Source organism: Brassica rapa, chromosome A06 (assembly GCF_000309985.2).
Source record: "Brassica rapa cultivar Chiifu-401-42 chromosome A06, CAAS_Brap_v3.01, whole genome shotgun sequence".
In the NCBI taxonomy this organism is placed as follows: Eukaryota; Viridiplantae; Streptophyta; class Magnoliopsida; order Brassicales; family Brassicaceae; genus Brassica; species Brassica rapa.
In genome coordinates, this window is record NC_024800.2 from 5,558,411 (window position 1) to 5,578,827 (window position 20,417).

General features: G+C 33.7%; 1 protein-coding gene and 1 non-coding gene across 2 annotated transcripts; one reads left to right on the top strand and one right to left on the bottom strand.

The window, feature by feature from the left end:
• Positions 1-8,033: 8,033 nt before the first annotated feature.
• On the bottom strand, positions 8,034-8,140 carry LOC117126368. The gene has a single exon (XR_004448936.1). It is a non-coding gene; the product is annotated as a small nucleolar RNA R71 (small nucleolar RNA).
• Positions 8,141-12,691: 4,551 nt separating this feature from the next.
• Positions 12,692-16,668, top strand: LOC103872106 (probable fucosyltransferase 8). The gene is made up of 2 exons (XM_009150444.3): positions 12,692-14,230; positions 14,297-16,668. Exons 1-2 carry the CDS (start codon positions 14,122-14,124, stop codon positions 15,697-15,699), a joined length of 1,512 nt encoding a protein of 503 aa, XP_009148692.1. The 5' UTR covers positions 12,692-14,121; the 3' UTR covers positions 15,700-16,668.
• The last annotated feature ends 3,749 nt before the right edge of the window (positions 16,669-20,417 follow it).

Here is a 20,417-nt window from a genome sequence, read left to right on the forward strand (position 1 = left end):
TGAGAAGCTTCATAAGCGCTGCGGTCCAGGCACAGAAGCTTACAAGGAAGCAACAAAGAATCTTGGTCATGATGATGATAATTATGCAAACAAGTCGGTCGGTGAATGCAAATACGCTGTGTGGGTTGCGGTCTACGGCCTTGGAAACAGAATACTAACTCTTGCCTCTGTCTTCCTCTACGCGCTCTTGACAGAGAGAGTCGTTCTTGTTGATCAAAGCAAAGACATTAACGATCTCTTCTGCGAGCCGTTTCCAGGTACTTCATGGTTACTCCCTAATGACTTCCCATTAGTGAAGCAATTTGATGGCTACGGCAGAGGAGACTCTCATTGTTACGGAACAATGTTGAATAATCATGCCATCAGCGCAAACTCAACCCCTCGGCATATATATCTTGATATATTACATGATTCAAGGGATGAAGATAAGATGTTCTTCTGCCCAAAGGACCAAACTATGATCGATAAAGTCCCTTGGTTGGTTTTCAAAACCAACGTCTACTTCGTTCCATCTCTGTGGTTTAGTCCAACGTTCCGACCAGAACTGATGAAGCTGTTCCCGCAGAAAGAAGCAGTGTTTCATCACTTGGCTAGGTATCTTTTTCACCCGACGAATCAAGTTTGGGGTATGGTCACTAGGTACTACAAAGCTCACTTAGCCAGAGCAGACGAGAGACTAGGGATTCAAATACGTGTTTTCGCCGATGACGCAGGCTATTTCCAGCACGTCATGGATCAAATCTTGTCATGCACGCAAAGAGAGAAACTGTTACCTCAAGTCGTTGCACAAGAAGAGTCAAAAGTCAACGCATCGACAAACCAGAAACTTAAAGCTGTTCTTGTCACTTCTCTGTATCCAGAGTACGCTGACCGCTTAAAAAGCATGTTTTGGGAGCGACCTAGCTCGACAGGAGAGATCATCGAAGTTTATCAGCCAAGTGGGGAAAGAGTTCAACAAACGGATAAGAAGATTCACGACCAAAAGGCCCTCGCGGAGATGTATCTTCTGAGTTTAACGGATAACATTGTCACGAGCGCAAGGTCCACGTTCGGATATGTTGCTCATAGTCTTGGAGGGTTAAAGCCATGGTTACTTTATCAGCCAAAGGATCTCACAGCTCCTGATCCTCCGTGTATTCGGTCCACGTCTGTTGACCCTTGTCACCTTACTCCTCCTTCTCATGGATGTGATGCTGATTGGGGAACTTACTCGGGGAATGTTGTTCCTTTTGTAAGGGAATGTGAGGATCGTGAGCATGATGGGATTAAGCTTTTTGATGAGTTGTAATAGTTCTTATTTTATCTTAGTTGATTTTATCGGACTATTGGGTTAATGAAACACCGGATCAAGTTTATTTTTCTTTTGATGCCTTCCTCTATAATAATGTTTCACTAGATTCTGACCCGCGTTAGAACGCGGGATCTATACTATTATTTGCAAAGTAAATTTTCGCAATAGAGCTTTCACGTTGAAAGTAAGAGTGGTTAATATCGTTTATATCCTTAATAAATAAAATGTATACATAAATCAAAAAATAAAAATGAAATTTTAATTGATTTTGATTAGATAATTGATTAATATTAAGAATATAAGAATTATCCAAAATCTGAAAATATAATTTAAAAAAGAGATAACTTCTGTATATATTGTATTGTTATCTGAAAAAGTCTTTAAGTAAAAAGTTAAAAACATAAATTCTATAACTAAATATTAATTAATAAAATTATTAATTATATAATTAAAAATTGAATATTGAATTATCCAAAATCTACAACTTGAATTAAAAAAGATAATTTCTATATATATGTATTGTATTGTTATCTGAAAAAGTATTTTAGTAAAACGTTAAAAACATAAATTATATAACTAAATATCAATCAAACAATTTTTTTAATTATATAATTAAAAACTATTATTTGCGAAGTAAATTTTCGCAATGGAGCTCTCGCGTTGAAAGTTAGAGTGGTTAATATCGTTTAACCCTTAATGAATAAAATGTATAAATAAATTAAAAAATAAAAATGAAATTTTAATTGATTTTGATTAGATAATTGATTAATATTAAGAATAGTAAGAATTATCCAAAATCTGAAAATATAATTTAAAAAAGAGATAACTTATGTATATATTGTATTGTTATCTGAAAAAATCTTTAAGTAAAAAGTTAAAAATATAAATTCTATAACTAAATATTAATTAAATAAAATTATTAATTATATAATTAAAAATGAATATTGAATTATCCAAAATCTAAAAATTATAATTAAAAAGATAATTTCTATATATATATATTGTATTGTTATCTGAAAAAGTATTTTAGTAAAACGTTAAAAACATAAATTATATAATTATATTAATCAAATAATTTTTTTTAATTATATAATTAAAAATATAATATTGAGTTATTTTAAAATTTATTTTAGTAATGAATCTATATATATAAAAATATGTTTGCCTCTCTCCTAAGCTATCCACGTCGAAAGTCATTATCTGACAGGCCGACACGTGTCTCTGGGCTTTATTTATTTGGCTGGACTTGAGTTTAACTTTGGGTTTATACTATGAACAATTGACATGCTTTTTACTCTTTAATATTATTGAATGTGTTAATCATTTCTTAATACATAGTAGATAAAACAAAAAAACACACATTACAATATAGACGTTACATTATCATCAAAACGATCTTTACCATATGTACCTCATCGTGTGATAATTTATAAAGTAGCAACGAATCTATGAGTTCAGCAAATTTGCAATTACCTACTTCAGAATTTTAAGTATATAAGTGTGTTGAATATTATATTCATATGATTTAAAAGCCTTTACAAATTTTTATTTTTAAACACACACCAAAAACTTTATGAAAGTAAATATCCATTCACGTTCTCAACCACTTCAAATACCACCAACGCCAAAAAAATTTAATCAAGTGCACGAAAACCATAATATATTTAAAACAATAAATACATTAGTTAATGAAAAATCATTTTTAAAAAATATTATGGATGCATACATAAATATTAAGAGAATTGTATAAAAAAAAAAGTAACAATAACTTGAAAAACAAAATGTGTAAGACTCAGAATATTAATGATTTGTGGTCTAAGATATATTCAACTTATTGTCACAAAAAAATTAATAAAAAAATACATACTATGTTTTAAGAACATTAAAAATCACGTTAAAATTTTTAACATTTTAAGAAAAATTATGAATCCATAATATTAATATAAAATTTTATCCGAAAAACTCAGTACTAAATGCGTAAACAAAAAAACAAACAAATCCTAAACCCTACAATCCTAAACATTATTCTAAACCAAACCCTAAATTCTACTAACCCTAAACCCTACATAATCCTAAACCCTACTAACCCTAAACCCTACCTAATTCTAAACCTATCTAACCCTAAACCCTACCTAATCCTAAACTCTTTCTATCCCTAAACCCTACCTAACCCTAAACCCTAAACCCTACCTAACCCTAAACCCTACCTATTTCTAAACCACTTCTAACCCTAACCCAACCTAACCCTAAACCCTACCTACCCTGAACCTGACCTAACCCTAATTCCTACCTAACCCTAAACCCTTTCTAACCCTAAACCCTGCTAACCCTAAACCCTACCTAATTCTAAACCCTACTTAACCCAAACCCTACATAACCCTAAACATTTTCTAACCCTAAACCCTACCTAACCCTAACCCTACATAACCCTAAACCCTACCTAACCCTAAAACCTATCTAACCCTAAACCCTACCAACCCTAAACCCTACCTAATTCTAAACCCTACCTCACACTAAACCCTTCCTAACCTTAAACCCTACCTACCCTAAACCCTACCTAACCCTAAACCCTACTAACCCTAAACCCTACCTAACCCTAAACCCTACCAACCCTATACCCTACCTAACCCTAAACTTTACCTAACCCTAAACCCTATTTAACCCTAAACCCTACATAACCCTAAACCCTTTCTAACCCTAAACCCTGCCTAACCCTAAAAACCCTACCTAACCCTAAACCCTGCTAATCCTAAACCCTTCCTAAGGCTAACCCTAAAACCCTACCTAAACCTAACCCTAAACTCTACCTAACCCTAAACCCTACCTACCCTAAACCCTACCTAACCCTAAACCCTTTCTAACCCTAAACCCTTCCTAACCCTAAACCCTGCCTAACCCTAAACCCTACCTAATCCTAAACCCTGCCTAACCCTAAACCCTACCTAACCCTAAACCCTACCAACCCTAAACCCTAAACCCTACCTAACCCTAAACCCTACCAACCCTAAATCCTACCTAACCCTAAACTCTATCTAACCCTAAACCCTATTTAACCCTAAACCCTACCTAACCCTAAACCCTTTCTAACCCTAAATCCTTACTAACCCTAAACCATGCCTAACCCTAAAAACCCTACCTAACCCTAAACCCTAAACCTAGCTAACCCTAAACCCTTCCTAAGGCTAACCCTAAAACCCTACCTAAACCTAACCCTAAACTCTACCTAACCCTAAACCCTACCTACCCTAAACAATGTTTAACCCTAAACCCTACCTAACCCTATACCCTTTCTAACCCTAAACCCTTCCTAACCCTAAAAACCCTACCTAACCCTAAACTCTTTCTAGCCCTAAACCCTACCTAACCCTAAACCCTTTCTAACCCTAAACCCTTCCTAACCCTAAACCCTTCCTAAACCTAACCCGTAAACCTTACCTAAACTCTACCAATTCTAAACACTAAAAAATAATCTCAAAACTTGAAGCTAAAAAAACCGAAACTCTTACCGCTATGGAATTTGTTGTTGTGATATTCAAATACCAAATTGCATAGCGGATTTTAAATCTTACATCCATTATTTTAATTGCCAAAATATTTTGAAAGTTGTATCTTATGAATAAAAAAGGTAAATTATATTTTAATAACGTTAAATTTTGTTAAAATAGAATGAAAAATTATTATCATAAATAAATAAAGAATTTTGATGAAATTTGAAAATCTTCGAATCAATAGCAATTAATTAGTAATATTTCAAAAACCCTTAAACTATTATAGCACTAGAATCTCAAAAAAAAAAATTAAAGTTCTCAAACATTTATTTGCCAATAACCATCCTTAAATCTTTGCTCATTCAGAAAAATAATATTCTTTACATAATTTGGAATCAGGTTTTGTTTTTTGACTAGAGACCCAAGTTTAAATTATACCACTAAAATATTATAATATTTAATTGTTCCGAAATAACAAGTTAATGTTCTTAAAACAATAATCATCCTTAAAACTTTGCTCATTCAAAAAAAAAAATATTTTTTACATAAATTGGAAACAAGTTTTGTTTTTTGACTAGAGACCCAAGTTTAAATTATACCACTAAAATATTTTAATATTTAATTGTTCAGAAATATATATATTTATATATTCGAGAGTAGACAATGCATAGATGATACTAAATTGATCGCAAGAATTCTTTTTGGAAAACACAATATAACTAGTAAAGTATACAAAGAATTTTTCAAAAAATTTATGAAAATGTTTAAACCCGCATCGCGGAGAAAACACCTAGTTGATTTTTATAAAATGGTCTTAGAAGTGTTCTTAGAATTTCATTAAATTTAAATTTGATTCAATATATAATGTGTGACTTATAGTTTGGTTACTTGTTTGTTTTCTTAATAAATCTTATTTTTTAAATGTATAAATAGGGCCCATATAAATATTAGGATGAATGTGTTCCAGTATATGTCAAAAACATAATTTAAACATTTCATGCTAACAATCTTGAATATTTTAAAATGTCATCTTATATGATAGCAATAAATTATTATTAGGATCTTTGTTTGATTAGTTTTATGTTTGATAAACTATTAATAGGGAAAAAACAAAGAGAACTACATGATATCTTGCATATTTACATTGTTTTATCCATTCATCCATGAGCATTTTCATCATATAGATTAGGATTTAGCCATGTCTAGGTTGCATTTTGCATTCATTGTCCTTATTAGGTGCTGGAGTGTGCCATGGAGTGATTTGAGATGTTTGGGAGCATTATGATCCAAAAGGGGGTGAAAGATGAGCATGGATGGAGCCTTTAGAGAAATCTTCTGTTGCTAAGATTTTGTGGAGACACAGAAAATTGAGTTAGCTTTCTAATGGAAGTGGTTTCAAGTCATTTGGAGATGTAATGAAGGAGTTATGATCAATTTACTAGAGGCATATCCATCCTGGTCGAGTATCGCAGAGTGACCTCTCAGAGCGACCTACCGAGGTCGCTCCCAGCCAGAGCGACCAGTCCAGAGCGACTACCTCAAGTCACTCTCAGCCAGAGCGACCAGCCAGAGCGACCAGCTCAAGTCACTCGCGTTTTGACGCGTCGAGACACAAAAAAACGCGTCGGGAGCGACCTCCTGGAGCGACTATGCTAGGTCGCTCCGGGTGTTTTGCTTGGACGATTTTTATGTTATTTCAGGGGCCTTTTGGTCATTTGTTTTGATGTTTTACACTTTCTAAACCTAAGTTAAGTACTTTGTAAGCCATGGGAGGCAAGATAATCTCTTTTCTAGAGAAGAACTAGTAAAAAACCTCTTTTGATTCAGATTTCATTGCTTTCATCTTGTGTTCTTGTTGATTTCTTATCTATTTCTCTACATGGTTAATCTAAAATCCAATATGGGTTTAAGAGGAATCATGGAGATTAGTGAGTAATCACCTTTTGAATTCATGGGTTAGGGAGATTAAGGGTGATTAGGTTAGAGCTAGGATGTTTTAGTGTAGATCATTCATATTTCCTTGCTAGTAGAGTAATCATAATGCATCTTCTGAGTTGGCCACTCAAAAGTTGATCCTTAGGCATTTCTCACCCGAAAGGTGTTCGATGAAATGCCCGAGACAACTCTCCTAGGCTTTTAGTATACTTTGCCAAAGACATTTGTTGTTAAAGATGCTAAGATAGCTAATAGACTTGTTATTAATGATTGCTTTCATATTATTCAACCAAAGACATTTGATGTTTGAGATATGTTAGCAAATGAGCATTCATCTAGACATAGAGCTTGCTTAGAATTGTGTCTAGGCTTAAGGTTGATAGTTTGATTGATCATTTGCCATCCTTAGTTCGATACTTGATCACCCAAGGTCTAATCCCTATGCCCATGAGTTCTCTTTTCCCTTAGTAAGAAAGTATCATTCTGTTATTGCTTTTTAGTTTTAGTCATAGCTTAAAACCCATCTAAATCATTGGTTGCACTTAGATTAAGTGAGTACTTGCATTCTCAGTGCTTTGATATCCCTCAGAACTGGTTCGACAATCTTTTATACTACAACATTTGTCTTAGGAGCCTTGAAAACTCCTAACATCAAATTGGCGCCGTTGCCAAATTCTGAGTAGATTTCAACATTGAGATTTAGTCACTTGCTTGAGACTAAGTCATTTTTATTTTTTTATTTTTTTTTGTTACTGATTCTTCTTCACCTCCCTTTAATCTACAGGTGTATGCACTTGAGGAGCAGGGGTCCATCAAACCTAGTTCCAAGAGCTGCAGATATCAGAGCTTTAGAGAGAGAGTGTGCTAGAAAGAGAAGAGAAGAAGAGCAACAGGCTCACTTGCAGAGATTGGATACTGATATGGGAGACATACCTCAAAACCAACAGCGAGCAGCTCGACCCATTGGCACTTATGACCGCCCCAACATTCATGGTCATAGATTGGGAATCCGAGCACCAGCTGTAGCAGCCAACAACTTTGAGATCAAATCAGGACTCCTCAATGTGATCGAGAACAACAAGTATCATGGCTTGGCTCTAGAGGATCCATTTGATCACTTGGACAGGTTCGACAGCTACTGTGGGTTGTCAAAAACCAATGGTGTGTCCGAAGATGCCTTAAAGCTCAAGCTATTCCCTTTCTCTTTGGGGGATAAAGCACGTCAGTGGGAGAAGTCTCTGCCAAGCGACTCCATCACCACTTGGGATGACTGCAAGAAAGCATTCTTGGAGAAGTTCTTCTCTACTTCAAGAACTGCTAAGCTGAGAAATGAGATCTCCAGCTTTCAACAGAAGAACTTGGAAGGCTTCAGTGAAGCCTGGGAGAGGTTCAAGGGCTACCAAGCTCAATGCCCACACCATGGCTTTTCTAAGGAGAGCTTGCTGAGCACATTCTACCGTGGTGCTCTTCCTAAGTACAGAGCCAGACTGGATACAGCTAGCAATGGGTTCTTCTTGGGGAGAACTGAGGAGGATGCAGAAGAGCTGGTTGACAACATGGTAAAGAGTGATGCAGTCTACAGTGGAGACCACGACAGAGGCAGTAGAACAGATGATAAGCAGACGAGGAAAGAGATCAAAGCTTTGGAAGACAAATCGACCTACTCATTGCTGAAAAAGCCACCCAAGAGCAGCTGAAGTTTGTTGGTAACTCCAAGCAGGAAGATCCACTTGCTGTCAATGAGGTTGAGGGTTTGGAAGGTCAAGAGGAGTTGTGTTTCATTAACAACAATGGTAGCTGGTACAAAAAGGAGCCCAACTTTCAGTACAACAACTACCAACAGAAATCCTATCCAAACAACCAACAGAGTGGCTATCCGCCAAGAAACAACCAGCAAGGCAACTATCAGTCTCAGCAACCTCGTCTGGTTCCTCTGCTCCCCAAGAGAGCAGCACTGATACCTTACTGAAACAAATCTTGGAGTCTCAGACTAGAAGTGAGAAGCATGTTGGTTATGAGTTGAAGAACCTTCATACCAAGATTGATGGGAGCTACAATGAGCTCAACAACAAATTCTCACACCTTGCTTCTACAGTCAGGAATTTAGAGAATCAGTTTGCTTCCATGAACACTCACCAGAATCGCCAGCAAGGATCTCTACCTGGAAAGTCTGACCAAAACCCCAAGGAGGCCAAAGCTATCACCCTTAGGAGTGGTAAACAGTTGCCTCCTAGAACCCTCACCAAGGATGCTGAGAAACTAGGTGAGGGGGTTGCCATCAACATAGATGATGAAGTGGTGATTGTTGATGAGAAGATCAATGACGAGATCTTGGAGAAGATAGTGGAAGCCAAAGGTAAAGGAAAGGTTGGGGAAGAGAAGAAGACAGTAAAAGATGGTGAAGTTGTAACTCCAGCAAGTGAAAGTTCTTTTGTTCCTCCTCCCTATGAACCCAAACTTCCATTCCCTGGTAGATTCAAGAAGCAGCTGCTAGAGAAGTACAAGGCTCTGTTTGAGAAGCAAATGAGTGAAGCTCAGGTTGCAATGCCCATCATCGATGCTTTCATGTTGATTCCTCAATACAACAATTTCCTGAAAGATGTTGTAGCTGCAAAGAAGAAGGAGATGGAAGGCATGATGACTCTTACCCATGAGTGCAATGCCATCATCCAGAGGCTTGATGTTCCAGAGAAATTAGAGGATCCAGGAAGCTTCACACTACCTTGTGCTCTTGGACCTATGGTATTTGAGAAAAGTCTCTGCGATTTGGGAGCTAGTGTCAGCTTGATGCCTTTGTCTGTTGCAAAGAAGCTTGGATTCACTCAGTACAAGAAGTGTAGACTCTCTCTGGTGTTAGCTGATCGTTCAGTGAAGTACCCTGTGGGCATCTTAGAGGACCTCCCTGTGAAGATTGGAAGGTATGAGATACCTACAGATTTTGTGGTGCTTGAGATGGGTGAGGAGGCTCAAGACCCATTGATTCTAGGAAGGCCATTCTTAGCTACAGCAGGAGCTATTGTTAATGTGAAGGAAGGCACGATTGATCTCCATTTGGGTAAAGAGAACATCCTCCACTTTGACATTAAGGAGAAAATGAGGAAACCAACTGTGTTCGGGCAAGCCTTCTACATTGAAGAGATGGCCACTCCTGCTGATGAGCATCTTGAAGAGTTACCACCTGAGGACGACGAGGAGGGAGCATCTCCCTCTACTCATTCCCTATAGAAGGTAAACCACCACACTCCCTTGTATATACCATTTCATTTTTGCATATTAGTCTTCTTTTCGGTATCTCTCTCTACTTGACAACACAGAGACTGTGTAACTCAAGTTTGGGGGAGGTACCAAGTATTTGATCATGTTTGCTTTGATGTTGTTTCATTGAGTCATGCATTGCATACCTATTTGCATATTAAAAAAAAAAAAACAATCATTTAGTTTGCATCATTTGCATTTCTAGGAGAGTCTAGAGCATATAGGTTGCATTCACTTGCATTGGGAGCAATGATTTTAAATGCCTTGTAAAGAACACTACGTTGCACCTGAGTAGCTTTTGCACCTCTCAAAAAGACTTGTATGTTTCGAGCCTTGAAAACTCTTCCTGAAACTTGTTGATTGCTGAAACTCAGTCTTTGAAGCCAACTACAATCTTATTTGAACTGAACGAACTTAATGTTTCTTGCTCATGGTCCCTTGTGTACTGAGTCATGGCTATACACACTTGAGTTGTCACATCTTTTATGCCAATCTTTTTTGACAAACTCTAGTGGTAGACCACTCCCAAAACCTTTTCCTCCTTTTAAGCTTTCATTGTTTGATGAGTGAGGCCTTTTTCGGAAAGTCTTACATGTGCATAATGTTGAGAGTATCGGGAACGACAATGCTTGATCTTCATTCTTGCTAGATTGGGCACTCTATTGTCTAGCTATAGGTGGGGGGTGAGTGTTGTGATTATGATTTGGGAGAAATGAAAAAGAAAAAGAATAGACTCTTTGTGCTTAAGTGAATTGTTTTGTTGGGATAAGTAGAGAATCCTCTAGCTCAAGTTTTGAAAGTCTTGGCCCCCAACCAAAAAAAAAAAAAAAAAAAAAAAAAAAGAAAAAAAAAAAAAAAAAAAAAGAAAAAGGGGCTAGCAAAGTTGTTAGGAGCTAAGAAATATTTTGAGGTTCTGAAAAATCTCTTGTAGATTTCAAAGAGAATGAGTTAAAGTTCTTAGGATCTTTTGGTGAGAGATGTGAGTTGGGTTTGACATTTGGGAATGATTGTGTAATTGTATGTTTGAGAAAAGGGTAGAACAATGGAGATTGAGCATTGTATGCATTAGTTGATCCCTTTCTTAGATATATTATGTGCAATGTCAAGGCTACTTGTTTCGAGAGTAAACCACCTTAAAGATCATATGTTTTGAATCTCTTGAATCACTTGAATAAAAGCCTTCCCTTACCCAACCAAATGACTTGGACCAACTGACCATTTGCAAGAATTCACCTGATGTTTTGTGCTTAATGAATGTGAGAGTTGGTTGATTTGAATGTGTGGATGCTTGATGATGAGTGTAAGAACAAAAAGAGTTAAGATAGGCCTAGAGAAGCTAGAGTGTAATAAGAGAGTGTGCTAGTTGTGTTTCTTTTGGCTATGTGCTCCCACCTTCAACCTCTCTCCCTATGAGTTCTAGAAAGTTCACTTGTGGACAAGTAAAAGAACAAGTTTGGGGGAGTTGATATCTTGCATATTTACATTGTTTTATCCATTCATCCATGAGCATTTTCATCATATAGATTAGGATTTAGCCATGTCTAGGTTGCATTTTGCATTCATTGTCCTTATTAGGTGCTGGAGTGTGCCATGGAGTGATTTGAGATGTTTGGGAGCATTATGATCCAAAAGGGGGTGAAAGATGAGCATGGATGGAGCCTTTAGAGAAATCTTCTGTTGCTAAGATTTTGTGGAGACACAGAAAATTGAGTTAGCTTTCTAATGGAAGTGGTTTCAAGTCATTTGGAGATGTAATGAAGGAGTTATGATCAATTTACTAGAGGCATATCCATCCTGGTCGAGTATCGCAGAGTGACCTCTCAGAGCGACCTACCGAGGTCGCTCCCAGCCAGAGCGACCAGTCCAGAGCGACTACCTCAAGTCACTCCCAGCCAGAGCGACCAGCCAGAGCGACCAGCTCAAGTCACTCGCGTTTTGACGCGTCGAGACACAAAAAAACGCGTCGGGAGCGACCTCCTGGAGCGACTATGCTAGGTCGCTCCGGGTGTTTTGCTTGGACGATTTTTATGTTATTTCAGGGGCCTTTTGGTCATTTGTTTTGATGTTTTACACTTTCTAAACCTAAGTTAAGTACTTTGTAAGCCATGGGAGGCAAGATAATCTCTTTTCTAGAGAAGAACTAGTAAAAAACCTCTTTTGATTCAGATTTCATTGCTTTCATCTTGTGTTCTTGTTGATTTCTTATCTATTTCTCTACATGGTTAATCTAAAATCCAATATGGGTTTAAGAGGAATCATGGAGATTAGTGAGTAATCATCTTTTGAATTCATGGGTTAGGGAGATTAAGGGTGATTAGGTTAGAGCTAGGATGTTTTAGTGTAGATCATTCATATTTCCTTGCTAGTAGAGTAATCATAATGCATCTTCTGAGTTGGCCACTCAAAAGTTGATCCTTAGGCATTTCTCACCCGAAAGGTGTTCGATGAAATGCCCGAGACAACTCTCCTAGGCTTTTAGTATACTTTGCCAAAGACATTTGTTGTTAAAGATGCTAAGATAGCTAATAGACTTGTTATTAATGATTGCTTTCATATTATTCAACCAAAGACATTTGATGTTTGAGATATGTTAGCAAATGAGCATTCATCTAGACATAGAGCTTGCTTAGAATTGTGTCTAGGCTTAAGGTTGATAGTTTGATTGATCATTTGCCATCCTTAGTTCGATACTTGATCACCCAAGGTCTAATCCCTATGCCCATGAGTTCTCTTTTCCCTTAGTTAAGAAAGTATCATTCTGTTATTGCTTTTTAGTTTTAGTCATAGCTTAAAACCCATCTAAATCATTGGTTGCACTTAGATTAAGTGAGTACTTGCATTCTCAGTGCTTTGATATCCTTCAGAACTGGTTCGACAATCTTTTATACTACAACATTTGTCTTAGGAGCCTTGAAAACTCCTAACATCACTACATAATATAAATATCGACCATAATTTGCGGCTATTATCATTTTTAGTAACAATATATGGATTATATGCTGGGTTAGAAATAACATGTGATGGTAATTCAATTAATTACATACATGAGTATAATATTATTCATTACAATATAGGAAATTCACAATTAACCGATTTAGTTTAGTTTCTCTAATTATTTGACAATTTATATGTACCAAAAATAGACAATGGCTCAGTTAAACCAATTCTTTAGAGCACCGGTTATTAATTACCAACACATATTGAAATCTTGATAATACGTAGCAATAAATTGTATAAGAGTTTCTTTTTGATGTTTATGTTATTCGTAAGTTGTCTAAAATGATGTATTCATAATTCCCATTAGATGATGATTTGGTAAATACAAAACGACATAACACATGATGAAATGATTTCAGATATACAGTATTGTATTGTGTATGTCATATTTATAGATAGATATTTTGTATGTCGTAATTAAATATCATTGGGTAAAAGTATCGGTTATGTTTATTGATTTCCGAATAATTGGTAAGCAAAATGAATTACTGTAACAGAATATTCAGATTTATAAATTTAATATCTAATATAATTTATTAATGGAAAACTATATAAGTCCAAAATTTAAACGACAACCTTTTATCATTAGATAAAAATAGGATTCTAAATTAATAGATCTTAAGAGAAGATCTTACACTTTAGAGTTTATAAGTGTTTCCTGTGTATTAATAATATGTTAAGGCATATAAATAATTTACTTGTCACAAATGTTTTTTTGTTTGTTTGTTCATTTGAGATTTGGTTCCTCCATTCGTTTTACCAAAAAATTCATAATATTGATGAGGATTCATCCTGCCTAATAGGTAAGTTTAAGGTTTGGTATAATCAAAATCTACAATGCTTACTTAATTATCAATGGGAGATAAGAGACTTGTGGTTCAAGTTTAGATGAGGAAGTGGCAGGAGGTCCCTTCAATCATTAAAAAGGCATGGGAAGGATAGAGACTGTACCAACAAAAAAAAAGACAAGAAACGTCACCATCACCTTCAACCACACATTTATCATCACATTTATAAAAGAAGTACAAGAACCTTCTACCATAATCAGAAGTAGTGTTTTTAAGTCACACTTGAACCCTTTGATAGCTCTTAATAATAACTGCAAACTACTACTTAAAAATCTCTACGAAAATTTTCTGAGCTCTGGGTTTGAAGATGAAGCTAAGGACATTATTTTTCACTTGCTTACTACTGTTGTCACTCATGTTACTATCATTATTCATCATCTTCAACCACCAGCTTCTTGATGCTATGACCATCAACGGTAAAATCATTCATCTTTTGGTTTGTTAACCAGTAATGCTCCTTTGACCTCTATTTTCTTGTACAGTTCCAAAGGATTCCCAAAAACCAAGGGAGGATAAACTGTTAAGAGGACTGCTTAGTGAAGAGTTTAATGAAGGTTCGTGTTTGAGTAGGTGCCAGTCTTCATTGTACCGCAAGCCATCACGGTACGAGCCTTCTCAATATCTTGTCTCCAAGCTAAGAAGCTATGAGATGCTTCACAAGCGTTGCGGTCCAGGCACAGAAGCCTACAAGAGAGCAACAGAGCAGCTTGGTCATGACAGTAGATCTGTTGGTGAATGCAGATACATTGTGTGGATTGCTGTTTCCGGGCTTGGAAACAGAATAATATCTCTAGTTTCTGCATTCCTCTATGCTCTCTTGACAGAGAGAGTCCTTCTCGTTGACCAACGCAGCACAGACATAACACATCTCTTCTGTGAGCCTTTTCCGGGTACTTCCTGGTCACTCCCTCTTGATTTTCCTTTGATGGGTCAGTTAGATAGTTCACGTTGTTACAGAGCCATTAACTGGACTAGAAACATCCCGTCCCACCTCTCTCTATATTTTATGCACGATTATGAGGATCATGATAAGATGTTCTTCTGTGAAAGAGATCAAAATCTCATCAGACAAGTCCCTTGGGTTGTCTTCAACTCAAACAAATACTTTGCTCCATCTCTCTGGTTGATCCCTAGCTTCCAAACCGAACTCATCAAGCTGTTCCCAGAGAAAGACACCGTCTTCCACCATTTAGGTCGCTATCTTCTCCACCCGACAAACCAAGTTTGGGGTTTGATCACTAGGTTCTACAATGCCTACTTATCAAGAGCAGACGAGACACTCGGTGTTCAAGTACGAGTTTTTAGCAACCCCGACGGATACTTGGAGCATGTCATGAACCAGATCCTATCATGCACACAACGAGAGAAACTATTACCTGAGCTGACTACACTTGAATCACAAGTCACTAATAAATCAACAAGCCCGAAGCTCAAAGCTGTTCTTGTCACGTCACTTTACCCGGAGTACTCGGAGAAGCTAAGGGCAATGTACTGGGAAAGCCCGAGTTCGACAGGAGACATGGTACAAGTTTACCAACCTAGCCAAGAGATGTTTCAGCAGACAGACGAGAAGCTTCACGACCAAAAGGCACTCGCTGAGATGTACCTGTTAAGCCTAACTGATAAACTTGTCACAAGCGGCCTGTCTACGTTCGGATACGTTGCTCAAGGTCTCGGAGGATTAAAAGCATGGATGCTCTACAGTCCAACGAACCACTCAACTCCCGACCCACCATGCTTTAAAGCCGTGTCGATGGAGCCATGTTTCCATAGACCTCCGCTCTATGGTTCTCAAGCTAAGGCAGTGAATAGCACCCGTTTTGTTAGGCGTTGTGAGGAGTGGACCACGGGGATTAAGATAGTTGATTCCGCACATGTGTTTTGATTGTAAGCTCTCATTTTGTTACACGTTCATTATTGTTGCCTAAAATATGAAAATAATCACCAAAGATTGTTAACCTTCATTGTCAGGTTTGTCTTGTTACAAGAAGTTGAAATTTTCGGTTAGTAAAAATATTTAATCGATTTTGATATACATTATTAAGTTAAAATGTTGTATCTATATTATTCAAACTGAAGTATTTTTCGGTTAGTAACAATGATTACAATTAATTATAACTAACATTTAAGTATGAATATTAGTTGAATAAATATCAAATATAGAAATAAGTGAATATCTGATTAGAAATTAGTGAATATTTCATTTAAAATTTTATTCACTAAAGCAGTAAAATTTTGTTTTATTATATATAATTAAAATTATGTTTGATTAGTTAAAACTAAAAATAATTATTTATATTAGAAAATTTACCATATATGAAATTTTTAACAACCAATCAAATTATTAATTAATTTTAAAAAGAATATTTATTGACTTGTGTGCGGCGGAATTTTCAAAATCCGCTGGTTAAATGATAGCAACTGCGGTTCAAGGTAAAAGGTGTGGTTTTGTTCAAAATACAGAACAAAAAAAAAAAATTAACTGTAGACAAGTGCGTTATCTATATTATTAAAACTGAAGTACATTTTGGTACTGTTTGGAAACTTAAATAATAGATTAAATGAAAGTTGTTTGGAAATGAGGATAGCAGATTAAATATTTTTTTATTTACATATTTAGTCACTGTATTTCTTTTTCATTTACAAATTCTGTCGTTTGGAAACTTGTATAGCAGATAGCAGATTAAATATTTTTTTTTTATTTACACATTTAGTCATTACATTTCTTTCTTATTTACAAATCTGCCACTTCACTTAAAATCAAAAATTTAAATTAATTAATTACAATGAATTGTTATTTCTTTTTGCTGAAAATAAAAACACAAACTGTAATATATAATATATATTAATCTGCTACAATACAATTTTCAAGAAAACCAAATATCATAAAATTAATAATAATTCATAAAAACCTATTGTAAAAAATTAAATCATTTTTAAATAAATAGACAAAAAATAGGTTAATATATGAATATAACAATTACATCAAATTGCATCAAGTTATAAAATTATTAATATAATTTTACGTACATATAAAAATTATTATCAAATATCTATATTATAATATAATATATTCTACACTAAATATATTTTACAAAACATAAAAATATAAATGGACATTTTATAAAATCAATGGTTTATAATTTTGTTTTTTTTTACGTCCAATGATTTATAAATTTACATTGAACGCAAGTTAAATCCAACACCCGCGCCACGATCTAGTTGCATTTAAAACGGCACCGCTAATTATCTTTTTGTCTGATTGGTAATTCACATATAATTCTGCACACACGAACATGAAAAACGCCCAACATTTTGGTTAACATTCACAATCTAAACAGAATACGTAACGCCAGACCACACCAATGTAACTTACACAAAACTTATTAATTATATATAAGTTTATTTAAAAATAAAGAATAAACTCAAAATTAATTTCTGAAAAATACGCAATTAAATCCCGATTTGTGCAACCCGAGCGCACGGATAGAGCCTAAAGTTTTTTCGAAAAAGGATACGGAAGCAGGCTCATCAAACAGCGCTTTCTGTCTTCCTCTACGCGCTCTTGACAGAGAGAGTCGTTCTTGTTGATCAAAGTAAAGACATTAGCGATCTCTTCTGCGAGCCGTTTCCAGGTACTTCATGGTTACTCTCTAATGACTTCCCATTAGTGAAGCAATTTGATGGTTACGTAAGAGGATACTCTCATTGTTAAAGAACAATGTTGAATAAACATACCATCAGCGCAAACTCAACCCCTCGGCATATATATCTTGATATATTACATGATTCAAGGGATGAAGATAAGATGTTCTTCTGCCCAAAGGACCAAACCATGATCGATAAAGTCCCTTGGTTGGTTTTCAAAACACATGATTTTTCTTTTGAAAAAAAAAAAGATTTTTCTTTTGATCTTCCTCTATAATAATGTTTCATGTGCTTAAGAGTCTTACACTTTAGAGTTTACAAGTGTTTCCTCTGTATTAATAATATGTTAAGGCATATAAATAACTAGGGTCGGCCCGGGCTACGCCCGGATTTTCTGTTTAAATTTTAATTTTGATTATATATTTAGTACATTTATTTTAATATATATAAATTTCAGAATCTATTATAAAAATATAAGTAGCAATAAACAAATATAAAATAATTTTAAATCATTCTTTGCTTCTTTCTTACGCAATTCAAAAATTTTAGTATCTAATTTTTTGTTATATGAAATTATATATAAGGTGAAAGACACAATGAACAAAAATTAATTAAATTTTAGTTATGGTATTTATTTGGTTAAATTATAGACATGTTTCATTTCACTTAAAACCATCTATAACGTTTGTTCCCAATTAGTCTCTACGTAATTAATGGATTCTCTCCCCGCTTAAATTTATAATCCTATATATTTTACTGTTTTTTTCTTAAATCAGCGGTTCAAAATTGTATTATTTTCAAGATCAAATAACTTACAACTATTTCACTAAAAATTACAAACTGAGTTCTCACAACAAAATTTATGCATTTACAACCCAACTAATCGGATCCGTTATCTAAATATTATTTATCTTATTTTCACAGATGTTTGAAAATATGCCTTTTTGAATTTTTGTTCCACTTCTTCCAAAGCTGTTTTGATGTAAATGCACCATTTATATATATATATATATATATAATCAATTTTGAACAATGATTATAATCCTATTTTCATCTCAAAAATTGCTGTTGATTAAAAATATTAACACCAGAGTATAACAAATTTTGTGTTGTGGTTTTTATTTATATCGTAGTTGTTACGTCAAACGATAATGCTCCAAATCAGAATATCTAACTGAGATTTTTCTCTTAGAACAAAACAATATAAAACAACCAAGATAAGCTATTTAAATATATATAGATCGTGTTTCACTTTATTCATTGTCGACCCGGGTTAAGCCCAAAATTTTCAATAATTTTTATTTTAAATTCTATCATTTTAATCATTTTACACTATTTCAATATTATGTATATATACATTTATTATTAAAATATAGACAGTTTTCTAAAAATGAAATTTTTAATTTTTTGGTCTACCAGATTTTGTTTTTTTAGTATTCAAAATTTATTATTTTTATTATTGTAAATTATATATCATGTTATGAAAAAACATAAAAAATAAATTAAGCTTAGCTTAATCTGAATATTTTTATCATACTTATTTAAGTTTAGTTAAAATATATTTTAATGAATAATCCGTTTAAATTTTGGTTTGGCTTTAGGACCATTAAATTATAACTTTTAAGAGAGTATTAGAACATTTATCTTTTGTTTATTTCCCTCCTCGTCCTCCATATATGTTGATGTATTTTATTTATCTGAAGTAGTCGGTCTGCGCAAATGTTTATATGGTTATTGAAATCTAATGGAATTTAAACTTGCAAAGTTCCTAAATTTATGATGATCTTTTTGATATAAATAAATAATTTGGCTTTTTACTAATCTAAAAGTAAATATATATATTAAAACGTCTTAAATGTTTGCATGGCTTCTCAGGTTTAGAACGTATCTACTTAAATTATATTCCATTAAGTTAAGTGTAATGGTATCCGTTTCGTGTGTTTGAGAGGTATTATTGTATTATGTAGTTTAATTATTGATAATTATTTGTTATGGTTAACGTTTTCGTATATTATTAGTGTAGTGATTATGGTATCATATATTCTGTATATATAAATCGATGCTGTTGATCTATATTGGTTTGGTCATAACATTACTATGTATTAATGTATAATTTTCCATAATACAAACCGTCACAATATTTTACAATCTAAATACAGTTCATTTTAAATTATTTTTTTACTGAAATAATGATTTTTATTATGTATAAATTGCTACTAGGTGTTTTGCCCGCCATGCAGACTTAAACATTTTCATAAATTTTTGAAAAGTTCTTTATACACTATATTCATTATACTAAAATAAATTTTAAAATAACTCAATATTAATTTTTAAATTAGATCAGGGGTTAATTATTCAATTATATAATTTATGTTTTTAACTTTTACTAAAATACTTTTTCAGATAACAATACAATATATATATAGAAATTGTCTTTTTTTTAATTATATTTTTAGATTTTGGATAATTCAATATTCTATTTTTAATTTTATAATCAAGAATTTTATTTGATTAATATTTAGTTATATAATTTATGTTTTTAACTTTTTACTAAAAGATTTTTCAGATAACAATACAATATATACACAAATTATCTCTTTTTAAATTATATTTTTTCAGATTTTTGATAATTATTACTATTATTAATTTTAATCAATTATCTAATCAAATAAATTAAAATTTCGTTTTTATTTTTTAATTTATTTATACATTAAATATTCTATTTTTAATCTTATAATCAAGAATTTTATTTGATAATATTTAGTTATATAATTTATGTTTTAACTTTTTACTAAAAGACCTTTTCAGATAACAATACAATATATACATAAATTATCTCTTTTTAAATTATATTTTCAGATTTTGCATAATTATTACTATTATTAATTTTAATGAATTATCTAATCAAATAAATTAAAATTTTGTTTTTATTTTTTAATTTATTTATAAATTTTA

What these genes read in the sequence shown, in the direction of transcription:
- LOC103872106 (XM_009150444.3), top strand. Translation starts at nt 14,122, where the DNA reads ATGAAGCTAAGGACATTATTTTTCACTTGCTTACTACTGTTGTCACTC. An exon ending in TGATGCTATGACCATCAACG is followed by an intron (nt 14,231 to 14,296) that starts GTAAAATCATTC and finishes TTTCTTGTACAG; the next exon opens with TTCCAAAGGATTCCCAAAAA.